Below are 22,978 nucleotides of genomic sequence, written 5' to 3' on the forward strand. Positions count from 1 at the left end.
GGTCACGTGGCAAGGACTGCAAGTGTTTATCTAGAAAAAATAGCATTAAAAATGGCATTATATCTTTTGTTTGCCCCTTTTCAGCTCTGTCTTTATAGGGAATAAACAGAGGGGAACAAGGAGAGGAGCCAGCTCCAGGTGACTGGCCAGCTGCCTGTGGATCAGCACCAGAAAGTGCTCCACAGATTGCAATCTGAAACCCATTAATATAATGGATAAAGTCTATGAAGCATTTTAAAACCTCCCTTGCCTATAGTGCTGCATTTTATAAGCTAGGTGACATCAAAAGAATTGGTTCTGGCTCAGACCAACTAATAAAAATGGATAAGGCTTATTTTTATGCTGAATATCAGTAAAAGCATGTGCAGAAGATTACATTTAACATTCTGGCTTTTACCCAGAGCACAAAAAAGTCTATCTTATCCCCATCCATCAGAACAGAATTTGATAGGTTTGGAGACCCCAGATTTTCATCTCCTATCGAAGCATGAAGCAGCAGCTTGGGCTTGCATGGAGATTGTGTGAACATGACATTGCTCACTGTGTTACGTTTCCTTGAACAGTTATAAAGAAGGGTGTCCAATTAGGCAAAATGTTTAAATGGGATATTTTCAATTATTGATACTTAAAGCTGATATAAAGCATTAAATGTTGTCATTATACCTTTCTATGTTAGAAATAATGGAAAGAAATTGAAAGTCTGTCTATTTCCTGTAGGCAAAGAGAGAAGAGCATCTTCTCCTAGTAAAAATCCCACATAGCTGTTTTTGTGGCTATACAGCTTTAATTATTGTTAATTTTTCTAGGTGCCACATGTTTATTTAAAACTGATTTTTGTGGTTCAGTAGTCCAGTCTGTACCAGCATTAGCCTCCAGATCTCAACAGCAGCCTGTTTATTCTGATCTAGCTTGCCTGACTGATTCCCCAAAGATAAAATTCACTAAGTGAACTTGACAGATTCCAGGCTGTCTCCATATGGCAGGGACTGGGCTGCAGCTTCTGAAGCTGCCTGGGATTTCAAAGCTGCTCTCACCTTATTAAGATGGCAGCAGTTACATGCAAGGCAAGTTCGCAGGGGCTTGTTTTAATTCTTTTGGTTTCTGCTTGAGACCAATCCATACCAATTTTTGTGCATGTGAATTAGAGCAGGACCAGAAGGATGACTTTCTTTTCCGAATGGTGCTTACACCAGCAAGGGATCAGGACTGAAAATGAATCTATACCTCAGTTGTTGACAGTTTTTAAGAGGAGTTTAGGTTTAGCAGGTGCTAAATGGACCAGACCACAAGAGATTTCTGAAAAAAGTGATGAAACACTGTGAATTTATTTGTTGCTGGATCTTTCTTCTTTTTTGCCTTTGTGTACTATCACTTACCTGTTGTTTGGGTTTGGGCTATTAACAAAATAGTTTAATTGTCTTATATTAAAAATATGAAACCTATATTCTGGGAATATCAAAATATTGAGCTGAATTGCAAGGAGCATTTTTGAGAATGCAGACCAGCTGAGGATCTCTCTGTACACATTTAAATCTGTGTGTGGCAGACAGCCACAATCTGTCACACAAAAGGGGTTCTCTCAAATTGACTCAATACTAGTGAAAGCATATAGTGCTGGAGACAGAAAATCTTAGTAGTTGTCATTTTAAAAAAAACCCTTTGATTGATTCTTTGACTGTAATATTTTGAGTGGGTTCACAGGACTGGAATAATTTACTCTGGTAGGTTTAAGCAGACCATCTTAAAACCACAAGATTAGAAAAAGAAGGATTTAGAAAATGTAGACAAAGTACCGTAAGTCATTAGTGCTTGTTTATGAAATGCAGGCACTGCAAACAACTGTTCAGTAAGAAAAGAGTTTAAATTAGAGTTGTTGTGTTGGGATTGATGCAGTTATACTTTTCTAAGAAAATGAAAGTAGAAGTTGAGGTTTCCTTGATTATTCCTGTTCCTGACTGTCATTATTTCTCAGGAGCATGTGCATGCCTGAAAGAGAGATCAGGAATAAGTAACCTTTCTAAATTTCCTTGGTTTTACCATCTCTTCTTCTCATAGTCTCAAAAGGGACTAGAAGTGATCTGATGTGACACTTAAAAAAATAAAATAAAAAATTAAAACTTAGAAAAACGCCCAAAATTTTGGGAGTTAAGTTTTGTGTTTAAATTTAAAGTTACTGTGTTGACTAAGACAAGTAATGGTGTGTCACAGTATCTCCCTATGGATTTTGTTGTTTCTTTGAGAAATAGTGTGTGGCTTTATTGTTTGGTTTTGGTGGTTTTTTCGCAGATACCAATTTTAGATTTGGGGGCTCAGTTATGGGGAGGCACTGGGGCACATTTTCTGGTTATCTGTGGTTCTTGCCCTGCATCTCTCTTATAGCAGAAACTGAGGATCTCACTTGGGACCCTTTAATCAAGTGCTGCATTCCTCCCTTTTCCAGAAAGAGAAGCTCTTGTGGAACCCCTGTTCAGCATCTTTACAATTCCCATTTTATCTGGAGCTATGTGAACCTCTTTGTGAAAACTGATTTTTCTCTCAGTCATATTAGATGCTTAGAATCATTAGTGTCATTTGTAATGTTATTTTTATCTTCAGTTGATTTGCATTTAGCTGTAGATTAGTTTGTGGCAATGACTCCCTCTTTATTTGCTTTCTGAGGCATTGTTTCTTTCTGTATTCTATAATGTAGACTTGTGCCAAATAGTCACAGTAGTATTTGAACTGGGAACCACAGGTTTTACCTCATTACGGTTCCTCACAACATTTGTAATGCTCTTATGGGCACATGTGTAAGAAATGTCAACTGAGTCATTATTGGGGTGGATGTTCTTACAGCAGGTGTTTTAAAGGCAAAATTTCAAGTCTCTGAACAAATAGAGACCAAATTCCCAGTCAATAATTTATAATAAACAAACAGGTGAGCCCTTTCTCTTCGATCTAGTGGAGTTCTCTTTCCTGACTCCCCTCTGGCCTGCTGCAGGTACAGGAAGGCAGATTGGCAGCCAAACTGCTGCATCAGGTCGGGGTTAGCATGCAGGGACTGCCTTTGAGATGGAGCCTTTCATGTTGCTTCTGCATAAAAAAGGCAGGTGGGTTTGATCTTTAACAATACACCACAGTCATGTTGTTTAATCTGCTACAAAATTCAGACATCTGCCTGTTTGAGCAGCTGTAGCAGATACATGCAGTGCCTCTTCCAGACTCAGGTTTTATTTTGCCCAAACCTATTTTAGATTTGAACTCCACAGAGGTCTCCATGTTTTTTCTATGTCATTGGTATGAATCACTTGATGCTGCAGTTGTACATCTCTCATGACTGTGAAGTGAGCATCTTTTTTATTTTTAATTTTCTGTTGTATGGACTAGGCAGTAGGAATTCCTAATGCCACTGACATAACAGTAAATTGAAATCCATTAATTGACTGAACAATTAAACAGCTTCTCTGCTAAACCTGGATGTTAATGACCATGGAATGGCATAAAATGAAATGATCAGAACAGGCAGCTGAAGCTCACTCTGTAAACATCTAGGCTGGCTGAAGTGCAGCAGTCTGTGTTTACAGCAGGGCTGGCAGAGAGAGGTGTGAGTGCTCATCTGCACCAAGACAAAGTCTGAGTCTTAAGCTGCTCAGAGGGAAATGTGAAGCATTATTTATTTATTTATTTTGCATTGAATCTTCTGAGTTGTCTTGGCACTTAAAAGATGGCAGGGTCACACTGGGCTTGAATTCGTGCTGGCATTGCTCAGCAGAGAGAAAAAAAAAAACATGTAAGAGGTCTTCAGCACCTCCAGGTTAATTTGGGAAATGCCATCTGACCACAGCTCTGAGAGTTTTTTAAAATATTCTAGGAAGGTTGTTTGAGTTTGAGGTGGGTTGGTTTGTTTGTTTTACCTGGCTGTGAATTTTTTGTGAGATAGTAATAATAAGAAGTAGAACAGGTTGGTCACTTTAGGTAGTCCAGATTGCCAGTTATTTTTAACATTTCATTCCCCTGCTTTTTTCCATTATATTTTATTTTTAGAACGTGGTAAGTTAAAATAACAATTGTTTTACATTCATTTATCTAATATTGAACTGAAGTTGTGCATCTTTCATGTAACAGCGACATACCAAGTATGTATGAAAATGTATGGAACTGTTTAGTAACATAGAACACACTGGTTTAGGTTATTGTTTACTTATTGCCTCTTTTGTGAATGAAGTTACCTACAAACATTACTCTGGCACATATTAATGAGGAGACAGAAATGTTTCTGTATTTTAGGATGGCCTAGCCAGTGTCTGATCTACAAAATAAAGAGGTTTTACCATAGATCTTGTTTAGGGTCATTTGAAAGCTGAGGCTCATGTTTGCAGGAAAGGAGCTTCCCAAGTTATGCTAACATGTTCATTTTAGTCAAATTATTTCAGAGTTGTGCAAGTCTTTATTATTGGAGTTAGGACAACACCACAAAGGAACCACAAGAAATACACAAACCCCCATTGTTAATTAAAAAATTGACAGGGAGTGAATGGTAGTTGCTTTGGTAGCAGGAATGGTTTGCTAAATGTAGGATTCAGGGACCCGAGGGTGCAGATTCACTGTTTCCCAGAGGAGCTGGAGCCCAGGTGGTTTGTGCTGTACAGGATGCAGGGGATGTGGGTCAGCAGAGGAGGCAGGAGCTGGTGCTGCTTTGCTGGCACTGCTGTGCCCAGGGTGCAGTGGCAGGGCTGGCACAGTCCCAGTTCCTGTCCCTGCCCAAAACCTCCTCAGCAAATACACCACAGCAGAGTGGAGCAGGCTGGGAATCCATGAAAACTGCAAGAGCTCAGTTTTCAAGGAAGAAGGCAGCTCCATGGACTGCTTCAAAACACCTCTTTTTAGGAAAAAAAAGCAAGCTTTCATGTTGGCTTATGCAGAGGAATTTTTTGCAGGCCAGAAATCTCAGTTTGAACCAAACTGAGATTTGTTCTACCAGGCTGGTAAGGAGCTGGATTTACACATTTCTGGAGAGCAGTGCATTAGAAATGTGTTCTGTGCACAAGAAACTGGCCCAGGTTGCCTTCTGTTTTACATTTTTCCTTCATTTTTCTGAGGAGATATTAACAAAACAGTTCACTATATTTAGAATGCTAATGGCAGTCAAGTTACGTCAAAAGAGGGATCTATTATTACATTGACAGAATGTCAGTGCAAAAATCAGCTATAACTTGTTCTGCATGTCATTAGCTGGAGAAAATCACATGCAAATTTTTAACATTGATCAAAATTCCATTTCTCACTGATTTTTTGCTGTGTTAGACCTAGGACAGAATAAGAAATTTTTCTTGGGTGTATTTTAGTATACAACAGAATTGCAATGCTCAGAGCCCATTTTTACCTCACGATAGTTTATGCATTCATTCCTCCTTTGGAAATTATGTTTACTTAATTTAGTGAAAGCTGGGTGAGGTCTTTTTACATTTAAAAGAGATTTCCCACATATCTGTCTTTGATTGTCACATCCTTCAGTGTGCTTGTCCAAACCCTACCCACATGCCGCTATGCAGATGAGGCACTCCCACATAGGGAATGTTCTGCACAGAAATCATGGAACGCCTAAGCAGCTTCTCTTTCTTTTTAAGAAATAGACTCCTAAAAACTATTCTAAAGACAGCACAATTCTGCCCACCAGCTGAGGATAACGTAGGGGTACCTTTAAAGGATATTGTTATATAAGCTGATAGAAGAAAAAGAAAAAAATTAAGCAAAAATGGCGAAGTTTTGCTGCAGCTTTAGAAAAGTTGCCAGCTGCCTGAAATGGCAGAATAAACTAGTTTAATTCACTTAAGCTATATTCTATTTAAGTCAAAAAAATGACACAGATTTAGCTGGCAAACCTCTCCATCCTTGACTGAAGAAAACTGCAATGATAAGACCAGGGTAAGATTGATTTGCTCTTAATGCTTTTCCGAAGCATCAGCCATCATTCCATTGCTGGTGAGGATGCTTTTCTCAGGAGCAGCAGGGCTGGTTGTGGCTTGATTTGCACTTTAACACAGCTTTAATTTGCTTTCCAGATTAGAAGAGGGAGCTCTGCTCTGTTGGCCAGTCCCAGGGCTGGCCGTGCAGCTCCTCCACACCTTCACTGCTCCCTGCGCTGGGGTTCCTGTGCTGCCTTCTCATGAAATCTGTTACCAATCTTTTTTTTTTTTTTCTTTGAAAATGCTTTTTGTGTCCCGTTTGGGGAGCAGTTTTGGTTCAGAGTGAGCTCCAGGAGCTCCTCAATGCCTGCTCACAGTGGGAGAACTCTGTACAGGGGAATTTATAATCCTAGGGGCTATTTGGTGATAGATGAATGTAAAAATATCATCACAAATCATTATTTTCTACAAAAAATGATCTTTTTTTAATTTATATTTTTTAAAAAAAAAACAACCTAATCCAGAATCTAACATTGCAGCTCAAACAAATATTTTTTAATAGCTTCCTTGCTCTGTTGCAATTTAAACTAAAGCAGACTTTAGTTTAGAAGCTGGATTCTTTTATGTGTCATCTTTTTCTTCTATTTTTTCTTATTAGTCAAAATTAATAATGATAGAGTTTGCTGTTTGATTCTTCATAGTTCAGTGATTGGTTTCCATATGTTGAAATAAGTAACTATTTAAAGCCATCTGTTTCCCTTGGAAGTAAGAGTATTTTCATTAGTGTTTAGCATTTGGCTGATAGTTGAAAAATTAAATTCAGGCTAAGTTTAAGTTGAACTTTCTGGACCTTATTCAAACAACAATGTATGGGTTATTCAAAAAGCTACAGGATTTTTTGATTGATAATATATGAGGTGTTATTTGCATTTGGAAATCACCTAAATCAGACATTAAAAATAAGTGTGATACACAAAACTGAGCAAGAAAACCTCTCCCTAATTAGCTGAGTGGGATGTAAGCCATGTACAGGCCTTATTCAGGTCTTTTCCTTAAAGATAAATTTATCTAATAAGGTACTGGCCAAAAGGAATTTTCTATTTCCATCTTATCATTGCCAAAAATTAGGAAAACATTTAGTTTATCACTCAAATCAGTTCTGTCTCCTCCTTGCTTTTGCTCATGATAATGTGATTTCTTTGCTAGGTTTTGGATGCTACAGATATTCTCAGCTTGTTCCTGGGAAAAGCCATAAAATCCTGAGTCAGGTCACTTGGCAGTCAAGTGGAAGAGAAAACTGCTTTTCCACTATATTGTATTGCTTTGAATTGCAAATGTCTTTGTATTTGCTTCAGGTTTTTGTTTCATTTTGTTTTGTTTTTAATCCTGCTGTTGCACTCTCTGTGTTAGAATCTAAGATTTATATTTCTTTGACTGTTTAATGTTTCCTTTCATCGCCTTCATAAATAGTAATGACTAGCTTATGTATATCCAGGGAAGTAAGGCAAAAAGCCCTTGAGTGTGCCAAGTCTGAAAAAATTTAAATTAGTGTATCAAATGTTAGAAGAAGAGGAATTAAGGCTCTTATCAGTTAACCATAAGCCCAGAATCTTTTAAATTCTAACAATGGTCTGGTGGATACAGCTAAATCTGCCTTTATGTAAGAAAGACAATAGCAGGAGTGTGGTTCAAAGTTAAAGATTTCACCTTAATAAAAGCTATTTAACATATTATTCTATATCCACAGAAAGGCAAGTTTTTATTTCGAGTTGTAGGTCATTTCTGGTAGGGGAATCCCACACTTTTTAATGAACATGTTTCTCTTTCTCATTTCTAATTAGCTGCAGCACTTTGATTGCAGCATGCCAGCCTTCAATGCTGAGATTTCTGCTGGTAATGAAGCACTCGAGGTGGTATTTAATTAAAGCAGAGTGGCGCTAGGAAAGACCTGAGCAGGGCTGAACACTAATCCTTTCGCATTGCCCAGTGTCCCCTTGTGATTGTGATTGATGAGTTGATTTCTCTTTACAACTTCATTTGCATTGTGTGGCAATACCCGCAGGCAGAGGTGCTGAGCGTTTCTGGATCAGAGCTCCCCATTAGGACAAGCTAATGTGCTAAATGGGCTGGGGCTAGGCTGGAGAGCTCTCCTAGCTCTTAAGCAACCTATTAAATCACGGCTTTATGGCGGGTGATGTGACTCCCCATGTAAATGCTGGTGTTTGTAATACCTTTATCTTTTTTTGCCTTGAAAATACGTATCCTACACCCACTATCTGTCCTGCCAATTCCCTCTTCTATTTATCTCAGTTGTTGTGTTAAAATGATCGTGTCAGGTAGTGGCTGCTATGAGGAATGGCTGTAGAGCTTTTATTTTATTTATTTTTTAGATTCATAGAGGTAAAATAAATTGGTCAGGATTTTCTTAAACAGATAGACATATTTTTATCCTTATTACTAGAACTCTTAGCTGTCCTTCCCTTGCTTGTTTTCCACAAGTCTGCTGTTCAATGGAGGGAGTGCCCATACAGATCATTGCAGGAATGACTGTGGAACTTCAAGAAGCTCCAGCTGGATGCTCACAGTCTCCTGGTTGAGACAGAATAACTATTACCAGAATAATAATAATAAATATTACCAGAATTTGCCTATTTCAGTGGAGAACTGGGTTGCATTCACTGAACCATTTTTACGGTCCAAAAAGCCAAACCAGCTTGTGCAGATACATGTAAGGAGCTTCCAAATTTCCTCTGACCTTGCAGAGGGTGACATGTTGGGCACTGTTGTTTCCTTGATGATCATCTGACTGCGAAGTGCAGTATATTGATAAAAACTGTCCACATCCCAAAATCTGATCTACCAGTGTCTCGGGAAATAGATTAGTCTTGCTGCATCATAACTGTGCTTCTGCTGCACTGTTCTTGCTCAGATCTGGGCCTTAGAGTTAAAAAGATGGAACAATTTCTGCAAAGAAAAACCACTGATACATGAAATGAAAAATACATTCAGCTGAGTGTCTTCATGGGCCACACTTATCACCTAAAAGTGAAATTCACCTTGTGCAGTCTGTGCAAATCTCCCTGTTGCTGCCAAATAGCTTCAGGGCTTTTGCCATTTACAACAGAGTGTAAAAATTTGGGGTTCTCTTTGAATGTAAAAGTTTGGATTCTACTGAATTTCTAATCCTGGTGAGCTCGTTCAAGGGAAAAGATTTCCTTGTTTGAAACCCAGCTCTCCGTGTCTGCTCGGTCTGGTTACTTTCTTGAAAACATCTAAAATTCCTCTTCCATGGTCACTGAGAAAATTGTACTTTCTTTAGAGAGGCAGCTTGGTTGTCAGAGGTAATCCTGCATAATAAACTTTTCTGGGAAGTAGAAGTTTCATACATGAAAAAAGAGATTAGTTCTAGATAATTATTTATGAATATTGGTATCTCTTCTACTGCTGGTTTTCAGAGACCTGTTCTGAATTGAGCTGGATTGAATAGACTGGAATGCAAAATGGTAATACACATACTTCGAAGTATCTTCACCCCTTTCTGATTACTTTTTTATTTATGGCAGATATTTTTTCTTTTTTCTCTTGAAAGCATATATAAAAGCTAGTTTTCATCTAAATTCCATGGGAGTTTTTTTTGAGGTTGCAGTTAGCATAGAGCTGACTAATGGTGCATACCTGGCAGATACAGTTGTAGAGGGTTTTGTTAGGATGGATTAATTATTCCTGTCTAATACTTAAGTAATTTGTATTTCAAAACCCAGTGTTATTTGGGAAAGAACCATGGGTATTTTTTCAATAAAACTTGCCTGAAACTATTCTAAAAAAACAAACAAAAAATCCAAAAAAACCAACAGCAACAAAAAAAAACCCACAACAACCAGAGATTATTTTCAAAACTTGCAGACCTCCAAGTTACACTGTTGTGGAGTTTGTTGGCATCAGAAATTTGCATTGCTGAAGGGAAAGCTTACTTCCTCTGAGCTTCTGCACTGACTCTTGAATGCTCTGCTTTTAGTTTGAAATAATTTGCCTTTTTGTTTTGTGTAATTCTGTTAAAACTCTTTTCACCTAAGGTAATGGGAACCCCCATTCAGGTGGGCTCTGTGGCTCAGGGTGTGTAGAATCTTGCCACTTTGTTTATTTATTTTAACAGTTATTTTAACTGCAAAGGTGCAATCAGGTTGCTCTTTCAGATTCACAGGATGTAAGATGTTAACAAGAAAATTCTAGCAGCAAACTATGGTCTTAAATTTCTGGTTTATGTTTGTAAGAAATTGAAACAAAAATAGTTTAAATTGTCAAAAACTAAGAAAGGGAGAAAATGGGATTAAAACCAGGGTAGCTTCACCCTTGCTCTCACTTTTCTGCATAGAGCAATAGAGGCATTTACAATGTGCACTGCTTGAATTGTTTGAATTGATGTCATATTCTCTGTTTAATTGGAAATATTTTATATCGTAATTTGCTTGCTTCTGAAGCGTGTGAGAGACCTTGAATTCTGGTTGTTTAACTGGTGTTCAATCTGTGTTACTAAAATGAAGTTAAAACAATGATTTGAAAATTTTATTTCATAATCCTTATTAACAAACAACATGTTCAGATCAATTTAGTACGCTTCATAAGTCTCCACTGAATTTGGTTCTTAGTTTGATACCAGGAACACATATATGTGTGTGTAACATTAATTTAATGTGCATTGCTTTGCTTAATTGATGCTGTTAGTCACTGCAGACCTCTTTAGTGGAGGATTTAAATTTCCATTTTGACCTTTTATTAACTGAAACTAGCTGACTTTTTTTCTACTATTCTTTAGAACTGTTGGCAGAGGAGATATTAATAGCTATATAATTTAGGAATGTATTTTAAACATGGTATGTTTTTGTTAATACATGAAGCCAACCAAGCAGCAGTGAACCCTTTGTGGTTATTTACACAATAAAGATGCATTTATAGATATACTATGTAAGTATAGGTTAATATACTTATCCTTTCATCAAGACCAACAAATGGATATTTCCAATGCTGTGTCAAGTTCCAAAATATATTTTCATCCTCCAAATCCTGGATCAATTAGCTACAATGGCATCTGAAATAAATGAGAGCAGATAAAAAAGTACTTTAAGTATGCCAGTCCTGTAGCCTGATGCTGTTCAGGATAGCTGCCAATTACATGAGATATTTTGCATCAAAGTTAAGATACATGTGGAGGTCATGCCTTGCTTTCACTCAGTAACTCAGGCAGAATGAATGTGTTCCCATGTCAATCTGATAACATTTCCTATCTAATGTACTCTCAATTGCTGCAGTAAATACTAAAGGGGAGACTCAGAGTGGTGTGGGCAGGTGTAGAAGGGGGAAGTAGTAAAGAAGAACAACATGAAGAAGAGGGAGGGGGGCAAAGGGAGCTTTAAAATATTGGGAAAAGTGAATCAGGATCTGAATGAGAAGAGAGGAGAATTCACTAAAAGGCTTGGCAAAATAGATCCAGTGAATTATAGAGGTGGGTTGTGCTTTTAGGTCCCTATTTTGGATCCTGAATTTTATCCATCTAGTCTTCCTATATTCTGAGGTGGACTGAGTCTGCCTAAGTGCATGCCTGACATGTGTCACTTAACAGTTTTTATTGCTTTCCCAGAATTCAATTCATTCAAAGTTTTTGTTGTATTTAGTCTCTGGCAGCTGAAAACTGATCAGAAAACATATTTCTGATGGATTATATAGTGATGATTTTTGGTTGTTGTTCAGATAAACCATTAAACATATGTAGGAAAAGTGCATTTCAATAAAAACCTATCCAGACACCTTTTCCAGAACACAGTCCTTCACATCACTGATTCTAAATCTGAGGAAAAATCAGCAAGCATTAGTGAGCACATAGGTTATGGTTTCTTTTAAAATGTGTTCCTAACACTTTTAAAAGCAGATGATGATATTGCTTTACTCTCAGGAAAATTAGCAACACTTAAAATTAAAACTAATTGCTGTTCCAAGGAAAATGCCTTTGCTGTTGCACGGGAGAATGTCAGTAATTGGCAGGACACACAATGCTGTCACCATGAGTTCAGGCATATTTGCTGTGCATTAAAATGACAGTGGAATAGATCAGTTTGAGGGTATAATACATAGCAAAATTGTTCTATACGGCTATCAGAATATTAAATAAAAGGAAAAGGCTTCATAAAGTCTCATATAATCCCTCTTGGCATGGGCATATGAGCAGGTATTCAACTTTTTTCCTTTAAGTACACTGATATGATTAAATTTAACTTGACACAAGTGATGTACTGTACCATGTGATTGTAATATTTAAAAGAAAACCACTTCTCTGATTGAATACCTACTCACTATCAATTCCTGCGTAGCAGCATCTAATCAGAATTTCTTCTGCAGCTGAAATGCAAATGCATTTGCTGTGTTCTCCATCTCACCGGGTGCGCACTCAGCAAACGCAGAACTGCTTCAATATTTTTGCTATCTTATTTAATCTAATCTTCTACTATAAAAGCCAGCCAGTTCCCATTGATTAGAAACAGTTTCCAGGCTATAACTTTTCTCTCCCAGAAGTGGTGTGTGTATTTTCACTAATTCTGGAGCGTGGATGCTGTGGCTGCTGTCCAGGCCCCTGCACTGTGCAAACACAAACGCTGTTGGATGTGCTTGCTGTAGATTAGCCATATGCTTCTGCTTGACATGCCAGAGCTTTTCTCAGTGCTGCTTCAGTTTTGGAAATACCTCTCCTTCCACCACCCCTTCCTTACAAAATAAAACCATAAACCAGGAAAGGTAATTTTCATCCAGTCCCACAATATACGCTATTTTAAAATCCTCTATTGTTCCAACAATTTTTTTTTTTTTAAAGTCTACCACGGGTAAGCACCTGTAGCACAGGCAGAGACCGGCTTTGCAGCAAGATTTACTGTCATATGAGTATGTTCTGTCTTGTGAAGAAGGTCTAGTAGTAAAATAAATCTCCAAAGGAGATGTGCAGGGAGAGGCCATATAGACTTGAGACCAGTTTTAGTCACTATTCTGGGGGACTGTGGAAATGAAGGTACTGGGCTATTCCTTTAATAGTACCAGAAGCTTTTTAGAGATTTAACATACAACTTGCCAGTCAGTATAGTCAGTAAAAGTCTTCCCTTTGCTCTAGGAACCATTAAATGATTTTGTTCATTAGCTTCATAACTGGAGATTCCTTGTAACACACTATTAATAGATTTTTGTTTGTTGTAGTCGGTTTTGACATTCAGCACTGCTTAGAAATGTATTTTGCTTTGCATAAACACATCTTAGTGCCTTTTTTGTCTCCTCGTTGAGAAGGTCTTTACCTTCCTTCAGTACTGTGGCTTAGGTTGCTGATGACAAACACTGTTGGATAAACAGTTCCTTGGTAATGCTACAACAGCATCTTAACATAAACATCCACTGAAGTATGCAAATGATCTCGGTGATAAACAAGCATAGCAAAGTGTGGCTGAGGCAGGAAGCCAAGCTGTCTGTTCCTTGTGCCCAATGATATTTTGATTGTCATTTTAATCTTAGGAGTAAATAACATCAGCGATCATGTTCCATCATTTAATTTCAATGCCAAAAAAATGAGTGCTGCTTTAACTGGCGTTAAACAAGATGGCATTGCTCTGGTAGCTGGTCATTGCAGCTCAGGTCATCCATGTTCCATTGTAAATAACAAAATGGTGGAACTCTTAATGTTAAACAGAGACTGGAAACAGAAATTCTTTGAAAGCAATGTTAAATAGTTAATGTCCAGATTTTTTTTTCTTTTTTTCTGGAAAGAGCCTTTCTTGTCACCCTTAACATCTTTGAATTAAGAATGTCTTACTTCTAGCTAGGCTGGACTAAAAAACCTTCCCATTTTTGTCCTCAAGTACCTGAGCGATACTTCTGTGGTTCTCTTTTGTTGCCAAGCCTTGACTCCATCACTTGTAAACTCACATTTTCTGTCTGTCTTCATTAACCTTCTTCATAGCCATGTAAGCCTGCTAAGTATCTTCTTTCCTAATGAACAGTTTGTTCCTGTGTGCAGAAATTCTCTTTAATCAACATCTCAATCAGGCAGCTACCTTGGACTATTTTCTCTCCTGGGTAAACCTTAGGGATTCATAACGTTTCCCTGGATATGCTGAAGTCTCTTTTTCTGAAGCCCAGTTTTATAACTCTGCTGCTGACTTTCCTGGTCTTCCTCCAAATTCCCAAAGTCAGTCATGTCATTGTCTTTATGGAGCTTACCACATAAATGAAACTCTTAAATTTACTTGGTTTAAGCAAAGTAAAACAAACCAAACCAGATTGCGTGTGATCATTTGGCATAGCTGTGCAGGAATTGTTTAACCCGGCTCATTCTGGCTTTCAAAACCACCCTGTATCCAAATAGCTGAGCAGGGATGATCTGTCAGCTTTGCTGCTCAAGGCAGCTTATGGCACTGCATTCTCATTTCCCTCACTAGCTGACTGTGTTCCGTGTTTTATTTCAGGTGAGTCAAGTAATGATCTCCCATTTGTGGTACTGAGGCTGGGACCTGTATCACACGTGATGGATGAATTGTGGTGCTGCCCTAGGAAATTATTCACTGTGAGGGATTATGAAGAGAAATGTCCCCTTTCTTTTCTGAGGCTCCATCAGAGCTCAGCAGTGAAAGATTGTGCCTCTGGTTAAAAGAGGTCGCTTTAAAGTGTCCAGTTTAGAGAGGTGACATTGGCACTTCCACCTCCACTGAGTGCTGCTGCCCTTAGGCTTGGCAGGTGGCTCTGCTCACTCTGGTGCAGCCACTTCACCAGTGCCTTTGTGAAGCACATAAAGTTCTGCAAAGTTCTCCAGTCCCGTGTTCTTGTTCTGTGTATAATCCTTGTGGCACTCTTCACTCATCCTGCCCAGTATTTAGTTTATATATCACTGATCACTAATTAGGTAGCATGAAACTCTGATCCCGTTTCTCTCTGGCACAAATGGCTCTCAAGAATGTTTTTTTCAGCACGTGGCTGTAGGTTCACCACATTCTGCGGCTGAGGATTGGGTGAATATTTGGCTCTATGCTGTGTCCATAGCAAAGCCAACTGAAACGCCAGATGAGGTGGCATCTCTAAAATGGGAATAATTTGGTGACAATTGTTAATATCAATGAGATTCAATTGCTCCATTAAAGACTTTTAAGAATCAGCTGCCTTCAGTCCCGGTCTCCTGAAAAAATTAGTCAGTTTTTTTTTGGAGTAAACTGGAATTGAGGTGTTGAATTCTACTGACAACAAATCTTGAATGCATAATTTTAGCTATGTTATAAGAACTTATCAGATTTTTTAGAAATAATCTGTTAAAAACCATTTACCTGCAGCTGGTTTTAGATTTGAATGTGCTCAATTTTCTCTGCAGACTCCAAACCTTTGCAGAGTTCAATCCTTTACCAGTGAGGTGTCATTTAGAGAAGTTTTTTGACTCAAATTCTGGAAATACCTATGCCTGTTCATGGGTTACAAGGCAGGAACTGTCTCAGTGGAATCCAGAAGAATGGGTTACAAAGCACAATGCAGGGTTGTGTCTGCACCAGACAGTCTTGCTGCATAAGCATGGTTTGTCACCTGGGTTAGTATGTCCCATATCTTCAGTGTTGCAGTAAAGAAAAAAAAATCTAAAAATGTTTTTTTTTTTTTAAATCACTTTATTAGAAAAATAAAATGGATGTACTAGTTTTGTTACAATCCAGCTTTAAAAGGTGGCAGTGGTTTTCAATAAATTAATATTTGAAATAAAATTTATTTCAGAAATAAAAATGAGGATGAAATCAGAGAACTTATAGGCTGTAGTTGCTATTTTAGAGGTCATGCAGAAGGTAGAGAAAACTACTCCTTTCTATGGAGATGTAAGGCAGTGTTCCTCTACATATGCTGAGAAGGGTAAGGTTTGGCAGAAAATGAAAACGTGTCATAGTTCACAGCACTAAATTAAATCATTTGTGAAACTCGTCTTGCCTGCACTGTAAGAATTGCCACTTCCATACTGCTCTGGCTGTGGATTAAACAAATGCAAACATATTTTTCTGAGGAAACATTGCAAATACGTCTCAGAGAACTGAGACATTGTTTCTTGAGGACGGAAATAGGCTGGAAGTTGTAACTAGTCTCTTCCTGCTCAGCAAATCTTTTATGAAGAAAGACATCAAATAGGATAAAAGTATAAAATCCATTTTGAAGCTATTCGGCTACTGTTGAAACCACATGGAATCACAGAATGATTCAGATTAAAAGGGAACTTCAGAAGCCATCTAATCCCAATATCCCTTTTAAATCAGGGGTAACAACACAGATTAGATGGCTCAGGGGCTTTTACAGCTCAGGTTTGAAAGTCTCCAGGATGCCATAACCTCTCTGAGCAGCATTTTCCTGTGCTTAACTTCCCTTATATTCATTATCCTATTCTTTGGAGCTAACCAGAATTTCCCTTTTGGCAACTTTTAGCTGTTGCTCCTTGTTCTGTCGCTCTGTACCTGAGGGTTCTGTCCCTGTAACCTTTGGTTAAGTGGAAGAAGATGCAATTAAGTGTCTGAGTCCTCCCTTCTGCAGGCGATGCTGAAGCAGCTGCCTCAGCCTCTGTCATGTGCTCCAGCCCTGCAGCTGCTCTGGCAACCCACCACTGAACTCCTAAACACATCTCCTGTCCTGAGGCACTCCACACTGGTGCTCCAGATGCTCTCCCAAGTGCTGTGCAGGGAGGAATGATCCCTTTCCTCACCCCACTGACCACCCTTTGCTAATGCAGCCTGCAGAGCAGTTCACATTTGCTGCCTGGAAGGCAGAGCACTGCTTTGGACCCAGCTCTGCTCACCAGGACTCAGCCTTTGCTGCAGGGCTGCTCTCTGGCCAGGCAGGCAGGGCCTGGGCCAGTGTGAGGGATTATCCTGTCCCAAGAGCAGGACTTGGCCAGGTTCTTGTCAGCCCCCTCCTGTAGCTTCTGCAGAGCCCCATAACTGCTCCCTGTTTGCTGTCCTGGGGGAATTTGCATTCTGACACTTCACATATGTCTTTTGTGAAGATCAGTTCAACAGTGTTGGGTCTGGTCTTGCTGCCCAAGGGCTGGAAATCATAGCTGAGTTAAATTTTTAAAGGTTGGCTGCTACCCCCTTTAAAATCCTGTATTCCAGATGGCTTTTCATGCACCTTTTATATTAATAATCCAACCCTTTATTTTTGCCCTCTTTTCTTGCTGTTTGGGTACAAGGATGCTGCATCATTCTCAGTATGCTCTAGTAAAGGTGTAAGATAAATGAGGTGGAGTTTCCTCTGCTTACTTGTGGAAAATGATGGGATCCTTTTATACTTAACACTTTTTACAGGAAATTTTAAGAATCATTTGTCATTATAGCTGAGTTCTTCAGTGTCTTGCTCTTAAGGCCATTTTGGAGAGTTGTTTTCCAAATGTGATGTAAAATTTTTTCCAAGAGAAATATGGTGGAATACAAGGTTGAGCTGCAGTTGGGAAGACCTTAAGGGTCAGAGTTGAGAAAGTGAGGGAGAGGCAGAAAACTTAAAAAGAAGGATTTAGATGTTAATGTGGAACCAAAAAATCAGCGTGGCAGAGTCAGTCATGCCCACTTGGGCCACTGGAAATAGCAGGATAAAGATTTGCCATGTAGGATAATGAAAGCTCTGGTAATAAATGACAGTGTCAAAAAAGTCAGTTGAAAGTTTCAGCAGCTGGAAGGAGTGGAGGTGTTGGAGGGAAGGCTTTCTCATGTGTAGTGGTGTGTCCATGTATTATGTGAATTCAGGCTAAGTTTTGGCAAGTAGTTTGCTGCTTTCAGTGAAATGTAAGTAAATGTCCTTTGCAGGCTGTCAGGAGGTTTCAGTTGCTGAAATTCCTTTCCATACCCCAGGCACTGACACAGAGTGAACATGTCATTAACAAACACACATGCAGCTGTAGCAAAAGCACAGACTTTTATTGGAATACAGTATTTTATATGTAAAAAACACCAAAAGTAAACGTTCCTCTGCAATGGGTGAAACAAAATGGTACTTTCCTGCTAAAGTAGCAAAGAAATTCTCTTTTGCATACTTATTGTTATCTTTTCCCCCTATGCTCTCTGCAAAAGTTATTCTGCATTATCTTTCTTACTTTTGAAAGCTGAATTTGTCTTTGTCCTGTACCTTCCAAAAAAGAGAGGTGGCTGGAAGATTCATTTTGTCTGATTGCAGAAGCAAATGATGCGAGTCAAGTGGCCTGGTCAGATAATTAAGCTACAACAGAGAAAGCTCGCAGAGTCAGTCAGTTGTGATTATCAGTTCAGTGTGGTTGGATGTCTGATTCCTTCTGAAAAATCTGAAGTGGCTGCTTTTATTATCATTAATTGGGGAGTGCCAGCAACAAACCTGGAAGAATTACACTGCCACTTTAAAGAATTCCAATATACTTTAGTTGGAATATAAGTTTAATGATGAATTGATGACTGTTTGTTGCTCTGCCCACCGCATTGAATTGGAAGGTTTGTTAGAATAATTCCAGTGTTACGTGTGTGCCCTGCTTCTGAACCCTGATGTCTGTAGGCAGTCTGCAGCAGAGTGGCAATAAATGTATGTTCTTTGGGGCTGTCTAAATCTCTTTATTTGTTTGGGGTTTTTTTTGGTTTTGTTTTTAAAAAAATTTTTTATTTTCTTTATTTTTTTAGATAGAAGTTCAATAATTTTGAAGCTATCTCTGGAGGATCTAGGGAAGTTCCTTTAACAGCGAAGCATTAGGTTGCTTAAAGCACCTCACAGAACTAAAACTTGGTAGCACTTCTGAAATATTTCCCCTGCTAAGCGAGAGGGTTGTCATGACATGAAACAAAAAAGGAAACAATATTTCATTTGAATGGAAGGATAAAGTAGATTTAATCTAAACCAGGCTAGTTCAGTATCGGCGGTTTGCTTGTGGCGTTCAGCAATTTTAAAATCAGAACCTTATTGGTATTAACTGTGCCACATGGAGGAGGAATTAATCCCATGGAAATGCACATGTGTAACGGGACATCGTAGCTATCACAAATCCAGAGCCCAGGAAGTTCAGGGTGTTTTGGGTCTCTCAATACAGCCGTGTTAATTTTAAAACAAAAACTTCAGCTTCCGGCAACTTCCACAGTAGCATTTCCAATGTTTTTTAAACAGCTATTAATGTAGTCAAGCTGTTTTTTTTCCTCCTTCTCCGTGCAATCATCTGCTCAGTGGTGCACTCCAGGAGCCAGAGGAGTGGCCTGCTGTGATTGATGGGGCGCGGCCCCCGCTGCAGGAGCCCCATCTGGATCAGGTTTTGGGAGCACTCCGATGTCGAGGGGGAGGTCAGCGAGCCCTGCACGGGCTCCCCCTCCCTCAGCACCCCGAGCTGCCTCACCCTGCACACGCTGCACGGCTCACAGCCCCCAGCCAGCACTGATGCTCCTTTTGGGCAGATGCTGCATGGCCTGGGAGCACAGCAGCTGCTAAGTTTATGGAGAATAGAGGCAGCACCATGGTACAGCAGGTATTTTCACTTTTATTTTCACTCGAAACTCTTGGTTTTTAGTCAAGCCAGGGCAGTTCTTATAAGCAGCTGCAGCACTGCATGCAAGTCTTCTAAGGCATGTTTTGATGCTTAAATCTGAAGGAGGGCAAGCTATGGGGAATCACGTTTTTGATAGATGTAAATGAGCCCTTAGAACCAGCAGGTTTGCAGAGAAATGTTGCATTTTTCTTCTTTGTTTCTGTGCCCTAAGGATACGATGCAGTTTGGCTCATTTAACTACAGTACAGGAGGCTTTCTGTAAATGTGAAATATCTCTTGCCAAAGAAACAAAATGCACCAAACGGAAAATAGAGCAAAACAAACAATAAACTGTGAGTTCGACTTCAAAATGCAGGCAGGCAGAAAGGTTTTCATTGAATACATTGTAATGCTGTAAATGTGTTTTTAAGAAAAAGAAACACTGTATAAGAAATGTTTTCTGTGCTCTCTCCTTTGTGTACAAACATAGCATGCTTGCCTTATTATGTTTTGACACTTTTTATACATTTCTTAATTATGAAATCTCTTCAGAGGAGGAGATGCTGAAAAGTCATCTGAGATAGTAGGAGCAGTTTAAATTCTAAGCTTTTCTTCAGATGGGGTAATATGGATGAAATAGGAGAACCTTCACTTACCTACGTCAGAATCCTTTATTTTTGGTTCTTTAGAGTTCAACATTTAACCAGAAAGCAATAAATTTGATTTTATACACTGCCACGTAAAGCATATTTTTCAGTTGAAATGTGGTTTTCATTAAGACTCGGGCCAGAACATTTAGCAGAGCCTGACTGTCTGCCATCCTTTGTTCTCCTTGCTGTTGCCAACAAGCACTTTTTTACAAAACCATGCACAAAGTGAGCATGAAGGGGTCATTTAATCTTAAAGATACTTAGAACTGGGTCTGAAGGGACAACTTCTGTTTAGCCTCTCCAGCCTGGGTGGGATTAAGCCATGCCTGTGTACTGTCATTCACAGTTTTGAAATTACTCTAATACCTGAGTTCATGGCTAATTTAGGATCAATATTTCCTCTTGCTTTTAGGGCCATTTCATATTTTCAACATAATGCATTAGAATTTATTATTTCTTTTATTCATTTCAGTTCACTGCATTTTAAAGAGCACAATGAAGGAACATTTTAGGTGATTCTATGTAAAGAATTTTTGGTTCCTTAAAATCTGTTCAAGTGTATCTCTTGTGTAGTCTTGGGTTTCCATCAACCACATGTAGACACAAATGTGTGATAGCTGACACTTCATTGTTCTTGACAGAAATTAGTATTTTGAACAATTAGCTTTGGCTATTATTAGCCAAGTAAATAGTAAAGAAATTGTTTAAACATACATGTTTTTATATTCCATTGTAATACCTTCTCTGTTGAATTAATTATGAATAATAAATTCACAGTAATTTTAAAGGTCAGGAAAGGCTTCAGTAGTCACTTATTTTCAGGGATAACATCTCAGATTTATTGTCACCATCATTTTAAACTTAGGGCCTGCAGTAGCATGTGCAAGTCTAATTTCTTTAATGTCCCCTGTCTTCCAACAATTAAATGAACCTGCAGAGCCTGCACTGATAATCTTGTCTGTCAGTTCTCTGCTGTAAGCATAGTGGGGTTGGTTTCTTCAATGGCAAGGCTGTAATTCTCTGAATATGTACAAGTTATTAAAAAAAAAAAAAAAGACAAATCCCTGACCCTTCATTGTTTACTTATTAATGGGGGTCTCAGTTATTAATAAGAGAGCCAGACCTCAGCTGAACAAGTCTAATGGAAGAGGTAGAAGAGTGTCAGCATTGTGGAGATTCTGAAATTGCCAGTGCAATTTGCCATTTTGTGATAAATCTAAAAAGTTTGGAATTGCTGGTAAAAATAATGGAAAAGTTCAACCCTCTTAATTAAATATGAGCTGTAATTAGCACTAGGTGTGGATGCTTTGAATATTAATTGGGGTCCTCATGGAACTGCTGTCAAGGTTAATGAGAAACAGTGGGGGGTCTCAGCAACATCTGGTTTAGGACTGGAGGTGGTACAAAACCCTTTGGATGAAATGCACCTGGACATCACCCCTTGGTCCCTCTGTTGCCATTGCTGCTCTTTTTTAACAGCTGCTGACTCTGATCCGTGTTCAGCATCTGACAGGAAGGAATAGCTTAAGGCCCAGCACTAACCAGCTCCTGTGTTTCAAAACCAGCACAGTGAAAGTGCTTATAGAGGCAGAATCTGGATTTGCTTTTGTTCCTTCTTATCCCTTGCTCAAGTCCCTCCTGAAACAGCTGATTAAAAAATTTAAGGTTGGCTGCCTCCCACACAAGTTTTAAAAGTACTTCTTTAACATTTAATGAATGTCTCTGGTGTAATCCAGTCATTCCTGGCTTTTGCTTCATCTGGATTTAAAATTTTTTTTAATAGTGAAAATATTAGGTAAAAGAAATAAGAAAGGAACTTGACCATTTTAATATTAGAGGGTAAAAGTAGACATTTTAAAAAGTTTTTAACCTCCATAGTAATTTAACAGGGCCAGTTTCAGTGCAGCATTAACCTTGCCAAGACTGTAGATATGCAAACAAATCTTGGTGACTTAACCCTGTGAAGTCAGTAAATGACACTGGTTGTCTGGTAAAGATGGTTGAATGAAGCAGTGGAAACCACTTGCTCAATGCCATACATTAAACCAGCAGCAAAGATGGGATTAAAATTAGGGAGGGTTTGATTGCTAATATAAAGTCCTATTTTTTTTCAGTCACACTGAGTGCCTCTTACAAAGGAAAATTCAGTTTTCTCTTTTAAGCCTGTTGAGTACCAGTACTTAACTCCTGTGTGAATTCGTAAAAGCTCTTGAGTTTAGGATGAGTCAGGTCAGAGAGCTGATGTCTGAATTAGTTGAAATTGGCTGGAAATGCCCTTAAGTACAAAGTGCAGAAGAATGTCTTTTATTCATCTACCCTATTTTAAATTGGGAAATCAAGGACTGATGAATACGAATAAAATCCCTGCAATAGTCTTGGGCAGGTGCTTGTACATGCATTGGTGGGAGAATGATGGAGTAGTTTCAAAGGTAATTAAATTTTGACTGTGCATGTTTACATTCCTTGCTTATTAGTGGGATAATTTTATTTCGTAAATTAGTTTATCTGGGTTTGGGATAGTCCCTGTACTAATGGCCTCTAATGCTGGCTCAGGCAAAATCTCATTCTGGACAGTTTTGATATAGGTTCAGAATGATTGTAGTGTACATTTCTTCCTCTAGAATTATTGCTTTTTGGTGTGGGGAAAACATTTAGTCAAAATTTGTATAATTGATAAATTAACAGGCTTGGCTATTCTTTATAATATCAAATGGAAATATGGATCTCTCTGTAAAGACATGAGGCTAGTGTTATTCATGCTATAGGCTAATGTGGTGTGGAAATGAAATACTGGTGTCTTCAAATGTAAAACCTTTAAAGTTCTTAAATCTATTTCTCTTGACATAGAATTTTTTCTTTTATATTATTTAAGATTTTGAACTGATGCACTTGTAGATTCAAATACTTAGTATTTTGACTAGATCTCATTACTATTTTGC

General features: G+C 38.6%; 1 protein-coding gene across 50 annotated transcripts in view; it reads left to right on the forward strand.

Moving 5' to 3' along the window:
- The window catches only part of RBFOX1 (RNA binding fox-1 homolog 1), a 1,139,646-nt gene that overhangs the window by 989,904 nt on the left and 126,764 nt on the right, over positions 1-22,978 (forward strand). The window contains exon 1 of one of the 50 annotated variants that reach the window (XM_064390407.1): positions 19,179-19,389. The exons of 46 other annotated variants lie outside the window; for them this stretch is intronic. In XM_064390407.1, the coding sequence (XP_064246477.1) occupies positions 19,357-19,389 (33 nt within the window). In that variant the 5' untranslated portion in view covers positions 19,179-19,356. Of the gene's footprint in view, positions 1-19,178; positions 19,390-22,978 lie in introns of those variants that run through there. 3 more of the 50 variants (XM_064390406.1, XM_064390402.1, XM_064390396.1) reach the window with 3 other exon arrangements.

Source organism: Passer domesticus, chromosome 15, assembly GCF_036417665.1.
Source record: "Passer domesticus isolate bPasDom1 chromosome 15, bPasDom1.hap1, whole genome shotgun sequence".
Classification (NCBI taxonomy): domain Eukaryota; kingdom Metazoa; phylum Chordata; class Aves; order Passeriformes; family Passeridae; genus Passer; species Passer domesticus.